This window comes from Centruroides sculpturatus, unplaced genomic scaffold (genome assembly GCF_000671375.1).
Source record: "Centruroides sculpturatus isolate CEXI.00-Female unplaced genomic scaffold, Cexi_2.0 scaffold378, whole genome shotgun sequence".
In the NCBI taxonomy this organism is placed as follows: Eukaryota; Metazoa; Arthropoda; class Arachnida; order Scorpiones; family Buthidae; genus Centruroides; species Centruroides sculpturatus.
The window spans coordinates 452,475-459,943 of record NW_019384693.1 but is presented as its reverse complement, the minus strand read 5'-3'; the positions used below and the strand labels follow the sequence as shown (position 1 = coordinate 459,943).

The window sequence follows — 7,469 nt, the reverse complement described above, 5'->3', positions numbered from 1 at the left end:
GAAACGGGGGACCTAATTCTTGCATTCTGTGAACACGGGTAAGATTGGCTATAATGTAATTATCTTAATCTTCACTATCGTTACTTTTTAAAAACCCAGCGAAGCGGGTCCTTGCAGCTAGATTCTATATTACTTAGAAAAACAGTCTTTTATATGTAAAAAACAAAAACTATATTACATACAAATGTACGAACAAATAAAAACCCAGCGAAGCGGGTCCTTTCAGCTAGTTAATTATATATTTTTTACCTAAGGATTTTAGGGTTTCATAACAAAAATTTTTAGTTAAAAACTTTTTATAAAATTATGACAAAGTATTATGTAAGATAGGGAAGGGGAGGGTGGATCATAGAAAATTCATTACGGTTTATTACACAGGGGTGGGTGGTGTCTAGAATGGTCGAAATCACCCTTAAGTTATTTATGGATGGTCCCATAAAAATTATGAATACAAACAATATTTATTTTTCTTGGAAATAATCAATCTTATTAAATGTAAAAAACAGTAATTGCTTTTTCACACACTAAAAAACATTTTGGGCCATTTAGTAATTCGATACTTAAACTTCCTTTTTCGAATTTTTAAAAAAGCGTGAGCGTCAAATTTGGCTAAATTTGACGCTCACACTTTAGCCAAAGCTCGAATAGGATTAATCGCTAGAACGTGTGAAGTTTTTTTATGAGCAAACTGCAAATTTCTGGTGCAATATATGCAAAAAGACTTAAATGTACCAAAAATATCTTACAGAAGTGATTCAATAATTATGATTCGGATTCAGGCTCTGTCATCTTTTATTTTACTCTTCGAATATAAATCAAATTTTAAACCTGGTAGATGTCGCTTTTCTTTGCATTCTATGAATGGTTGAGTTTGATAATTTTAAAAATAGAGCCGGCATTTGCGAGGAAAGTTGACGTGCGCATCAAGCTTCTTTCCGTAAAAGATCTTTCATACCGCTTTGCTGTAGTAAAAGTTTTCAAGAAGAATGAAATTCAAGTATTCCAGTCTACAGTTATTAGAGTTTTTGGCAACAAAACAAAAAAGCGCCAATTGAGTGCTTCTGGTAAGTAACACCCTTTACTTTCAAGGACTCGCAAACCTCGCAGTAGATAAGAAAAGTTAAGAAAATAATAAAAAACAAAAACCACCCTGCCAGACTACCATAGCACAGCATTTGGGTATATTTCAGTTCAGATTTAACACCATTATTCATGAAAATCTGCAAGCGGCCACCAAGAAAAAAGTATAGAAACACTTATGCAGGGACGGTCTATAAAAGGTATCTGGCTGAAGGAAAAAGCAAGTATACGGCCACCCTAATTCGTTTATATATATATATTAATTAGTGCAATATAACTCGAAAAATTCTGCACGTGCAGCTTGGACAACAAGTGCCAAAAAAAATGGCTTGTTAACTATCACGAATAATAGCCTTATGAATTTATGATTGCTGGAGGATGACATGCCGGGAAACACTTCCCCTTATCAGAGTGCCGAAAACTGTAAAAGCTAGCGCTAATTACTATGTGGAGAACATTTTAAAATCAATTTGGAATGTGAGGTTCAAAATTTGTAGAAGATTCCAAAGTAACTCTTCACCATGACAAAGCATCTAGTCGCACAGCTAGATATACAACCGCTTATGTACAAGTTAACAGCTGACAGTGGAATGAAATACATTCCTGCAGACGACATAACCACCAAAGCACCTGACATCAGCCCTATGGATTTCTTAGGATTTGGCTTCTTGAAGCAACGACTTTCTTTGTAAGGCTACAATATCAGATGGTTTTTGGAAAGTAATTCAACAAAAGTAATCATCAGTATCGGTCAAAACGTGCGAAATAGTCTTTGAATTGTAAAGTCAGCAATGTTGAGCTGTGAGCAAACGAGATAAAAAAAAAACATCGAGCAGACAAAACCAATCTATTGGTAAATGCTTCGTGACAAAAATTAATTGAAAAAGTAAGTCACAATTAGCAAATCAAACTCTGTATATGAATGTAATCAGCACTTAAAAAACTGTGTACGAAGTATTTTTTCTTAGTTTTATAACGGAAAAACATAGAATAATGTCTAAGTTTTATATTGTCAGAGTAGTGTCGGGCTCCGTCCCTCACCACCCAGTCGTCACATTGTGGACCTGGCAGAACCCATAATGGGCTTGCTATAAGAGGCCCTCCTAGTGCCCACAGGGCAAAAAGAGTATATAAAAAAGTAGAAAGACTCTGCCTTCATTAAATAACCAGCAACACGTTGTTGTTCAACTTTCCACGCAATATTTAAAATTCTGGTGGCTCTATCTATTATTAAATTTTACTTAAAATCTTTTTATATTATTAACTATTTTAACATTTATAAAAAATTCTATTTTACTCTTTTACAATTATTAACATAATAAAAATACAGTACATGCAAAATAGATGAATAATTTTTTCAAATTATATATTAGTCAGCCGAAGTCAGGCAACTTTCTACACTTAGAAATAACTGATTTTTTTTCGTTAGATAAAAGTGCAGGAAATCAAAATAAAAAAACATTAAATAAATAAAATGTTTTACAGATTAAATAGATGATAATTATTAATTTTTTATTCATTCCAAATATTAGGAGACTGTACGGATTATTTTTGATTGATCTGCTAATCGATAGGATAAGTATAGGATAAAAAAGCGTCTAATTCTCCCTACAATAGGGTTAAATCTTGCAACAACGGATAAACGATAGAAAGACTTGTACAGTTGAAAAAAATGTGTTGTGTTAGCTTTGAATGACATCGGTTCTTCTCACACGTAGAAACAAGCAGAATGTTGTAAAATTGTAAATCTCCTTAAACCTTCAACTTATAGAACTCTTCTTTACTAAAAATTCTTGCTTAATTCACTTAAATTTTTCTTCACTTTCTGGCTTATTTGTGGCTAAGGACCAATACGTTTAGCAGCCGATACATTTGCGTCTTGTCGTGCTACCCTATTAACGAGTGAAGGCATATTTCTCAGGAGAAACCGAGCCTTTCCTTTTCGCCATTTTGCAATAAGAAGTGCACAATAAAGTACAAGTTTATACACTAAAACTGTAGTGTTGGAAATTGCCGACGTTTCGTGTAGTAAATAATGGCCGACTAGGGAAACGACATTAAACTAGAAAAGAAAATTCGCCAGATTCAGACAGAAGGAAATGGAGAGTACGAAGTCAAAGGGTGGTTAAGCGAGGAATGTCTGAACACGACTGTATTAATCTGGCACATTAAGGGTGAATTGGCCTACCGAAACTTTTTACATTTGGACTGAATATAAACTGGTTAACATTTCTAAACGTTTCGATCTTAAACAATGAAAAACAAAATTGTCGTTTGTAAATGGAGTGTTACATCACAGCTACCAAACGAACCCGTTGCCTGTGACGTTCCTTCCGCTTTCTATAATCTCGATTGAATGACGTGTCATATCGTACGGCGGTCGACGTAATTCGACACGTAGTGTTTCCGATGATTACGTAATTTGTGTTACCGATTTAAATTTTCTCGTTGTATAACAACATTTACGTGTCGTCTGTGATGAATACACATTTCAAAAACAGTTCTAGTAATAAAGAATAAAGACAATCACTACTTATTCAACATCTATTTATTTCTTTAAATACCAAAGATAGATAAAATAATTAACGATAGAAAATGAAGTTAACATTTGTCTGTAAATGACCAAATTTACTACAATTATTTCCTCGTCTTTTAATTAACTTTCGGTTTTAACTTTTCCGGATTTTCATTTATAAAAATTTGATTAATATCCTTCCTGATAATTTTTTGTTTAAACTTTACTATTTTTGGTTGCAATTTGCCTTATTTAATTTTAGTTTCTTAATCGAAGGTTAATTTATTTTTATTTTTGAAATATTCATAAATTATTTACCATAGTTTCGCATTTATATTGTACTTTCATTAACTTAGTTAAATGCTTTAAATATTTCAAATGGACGGAACTTCATTCATATAAGAAAACATTTCTATGTCTTTCAATTATGTTTTTTATGTCTTCGATACATATCAAAAGAAGGAGTTTTTATTTTCTATTAACTATGAGAAAAAATAATCAATAATGGAAAGAAATATTTAATATTTCCCCATAATTTAATTGAATTTCACCCAATGAAATAAATTTCTAATCGATCGAATATAAAACGAATACAGTCGACCCCCCTATAACACTGTTGATTTTTCCGTTTTATATGAATTCCATGTTGTACGAGTCACTTAGATTTTACAAATACGTGTGCCGGGCTGTGAACGGCTCACGTATTTGTAAAATCTAAGTGACTCGTACGTACAACATGGAATTCATATAAAACGGAAAAATCAACAATGTTATAGGAGGGTCGACTGTACATTTTATATTTATTTTACATTCATTCATAGAATTTTTATTATAATAATTTAAATGGAGTCAACAGAAACATTGCTTTGTATCACAAAAAACGTCTTAGACAAAGATACTAAATAATATTCTATTTACAATAACAATTTATTTAAACGAACAACTCACTTGTAATAAATGTGCAAAACAAATATTGTATTCGTAAAATATTCATTTAACGTTAAACAGATATTGTTTCTTTCACTGCAACGGGAATAAACGAGGAAATAAAAACTGTATACGTCATATTTCTATTCGAAATGACGAATCTATGTCACTGACATCATAATTTATCGTGTTGTGGACGTAGCAGCAGTAGAAATATCGCATATTAGGAGCTCAGAATTGTGTTTTATCGTTAATTCATTCCTCAGGATCGTACTTCTGAGATTCCTCTGTCGATGTAATTACAAGGCCAATTAGACGAGATGAGGTGGGTTATTTTTTTTCAATTCCTATTTCTAGTGGTAAATTCTTGTCAAGAGTTTTGGCAACATTGGGGAAATATTTCTTGCTCGTCATTGGCAAACAGATGCCACGAATCAAAGAACTTTTCCTTCGTTGAAATATTCAATCAATCCTTATCCATCGAGTGCGGCGATGAAACGATCGACTCCCGTTTGATGCGATGCTTAAATGTTAAAAATGTACAAATTATAACATCTAAAAATTGTTATCTGTCAGTGATTGACTTTGGAATGTTCACTTTCGGGTATGGAATCGAAGAAGTTCAGATATTGTACAAAACAAACCAGTATAACAAAAACTTCGAGAGCGCCTCGTTTAATAACATGTCCTCTCTGCGATCTGTCAAAATAGAAGGGGTGAAGACGTCGGATCTTCTAAATGTAACATTTCGCAATGTTCCGTCGCTGACTTCATTGAAAATCGAATGGTATAATTTCACTTTATTTCCTGAGAGACCTTTCCGAGAGTTAATTAATCTTTTCGAATTATACATTAGGAATGGAAAGTTAAGAGTTTTACCAGAAGATCTATTTTATAATCTTTACAATTTAACAAAACTGGACTTAAATTACAATAACATTGAATTTATTCATCCACTTGTCTTTAGAAATCTCAGCCGATTGAGATATTTGGATATTGGAATTAATCAAATAAAGAATTTACCAGGTGACATGTTGAAAGGTCTTTCTAACTTAAAGACATTTTATATTTACAGAAATTATCAATTATCAGAAATTCCACCCGGATTCTTTAAGAAACTGCACAACTTGGCTGAAATTTCTGTATGGGGTTGTTCTATTTCTTCACTCGAAGAAGATGTATTTTCTGACTTAATTAATTTGAAAGACGTCGATTTAGATAACAACCAAATTGAACATCTCCCTCTAAATCTTCTGAGAAATAACAAACTCCTGACAAGATTTTCCTGCTCAGGTAATAGAATATCGACTCTTCCAACAGCCATTTTTCATGGACTTTCTAAACTGAGATGGTTGAACTTGCGGGGAAATCGGTTAGAAAATCTTCCCGAAGTTATTTTTAATAATTTGTCGTCGTTGCATACTCTCAAGTTATCGGAAAATCGTCTCACATTTGTACACGAAAACATCTTCTTCCCATTGACTAATTTAACGCATATTGATCTATCTGACAACAATTTAACTGACATTAATGGTGAGCATCCTTTTGGCAGCAGCAAGCATCTAATTTATCTGAATTTAAATAATGCAGGTTTGACAAAATGGCCGGTGATTAACTGGACAGAATACAACTTAACTATAGTCGATTTCTCAAATAATCGTTTCGAAACCGTCAAATTGCCAACGTCCACACCAAGTCGGATGCAAATGGATTTGTATACAGTAACTGTAAAATCAGAACAATTTACATAGATGACAGGAGATATGGATTTCAAATGCCGACTTATTATTTAAACAATAACGAAATTACTTGTGACCACGAACTGCAGCAATTTCTTTTTGCTCTTAAGTCAAATATGGAAGTGGCAAAGACAATGTTTCCAGGAATAGAGAACACGAAATGTTACGGAGAAGAAAGAAATTTGCTTGATAACACATCGCTCGTAGTCATAGGAAATTATTGTCCCGTCAATTGCGAATGTTTTACAGAAGAAAATCAGGTGATTGTGAATTGTTCCGGAAAAAAATTCGAGAGAATTCCAGAATTTCTTGTCCCGAATGCGACGATTGTCGATTTGAGTGATAATTTCATAAAAGATGTGTCAAATATCGATGTTTTTACATGGAATAAAGTCACGCATTTGCGTCTGAGTAATAATTCTATAAGTAATATTCATGATTATGTTCTTTTATGAAACCTCAAATGGCTCTGGTTGGACGGAAACCGGTTAACCGAATTACCTGTCGGTTTAATGAACCTGATCGACGTTCTTTCAGAAATTAAACTTTACTTATCCAGAAACAACTGGACTTGCCATTGCCATTCGCAATTTAGTAAAGACTGGTTGCTTAGAAACAGACAGAAGATTGCAGATTTCTCCAATATTTACTGTAGAAGAAATTTCTCTTTTCTGTCTTTTATCGATATTGTTTCCAATGATGATTGCATAGAAATTCCAGAAGATAATTTGGCATCTTTAGTAAATGATTCTTCTGTTTATGGATGGAAAATCGCAGTGGCTCTTCTTATTTCGCTAATGTTATTAGGTGTGATTATTGTTGTTTCCTTTGTTTATTGTCGCAGAAAAGGAAATGTCGAGAAAGTGTCAAAGCCTAATGAAGAAGAAGTGATTTATTGCAATGTTTACACTTGACGAATTTTGTAATTAAGACAATTTAAATATCTACTTTTATCAATTTTATCAGTAATTGCCAAAAAATTGTTATTATTTTACATTTGTTTCAATAGAAATTAATTTTGTTTATTTCAAATTAGCTGTAATAATTATTTATTTTATATGCTTATGTAGTGAATTATGATTATGTATTATATTATAAATTGTTTAATAATTAGATAATAAAGCTGTAAATGATTCACTTTGTGAATCATTTACAGCTTTATTACTGTGAATCATTTACATCGATAAAACAATAATTTATATAATTTC

General features: G+C 32.4%; 1 protein-coding gene across 3 annotated transcripts in view; it reads left to right on the top strand.

Moving 5' to 3' along the window:
* Window positions 1-4,684: 4,684 nt before the first annotated feature.
* The window catches only part of LOC111627386 (leucine-rich repeat transmembrane neuronal protein 2-like), a 50,207-nt gene continuing 47,422 nt past the window's right edge, over window positions 4,685-7,469 (top strand). For 2 of the 3 annotated variants that reach the window (XR_002756991.1, XR_002756990.1), the window contains exon 1: window positions 4,685-4,847. Coding sequence is in view for 1 of the 3 variants with exons in the window: in XM_023370952.1 (XP_023226720.1) it covers window positions 4,843-4,847; window positions 5,598-6,273 (681 nt within the window). In the remaining 2 variants the exon portion in view is untranslated. Of the gene's footprint in view, window positions 4,848-5,597; window positions 7,255-7,469 lie in introns of those variants that run through there. The other variant, XM_023370952.1, reaches the window with a different exon arrangement.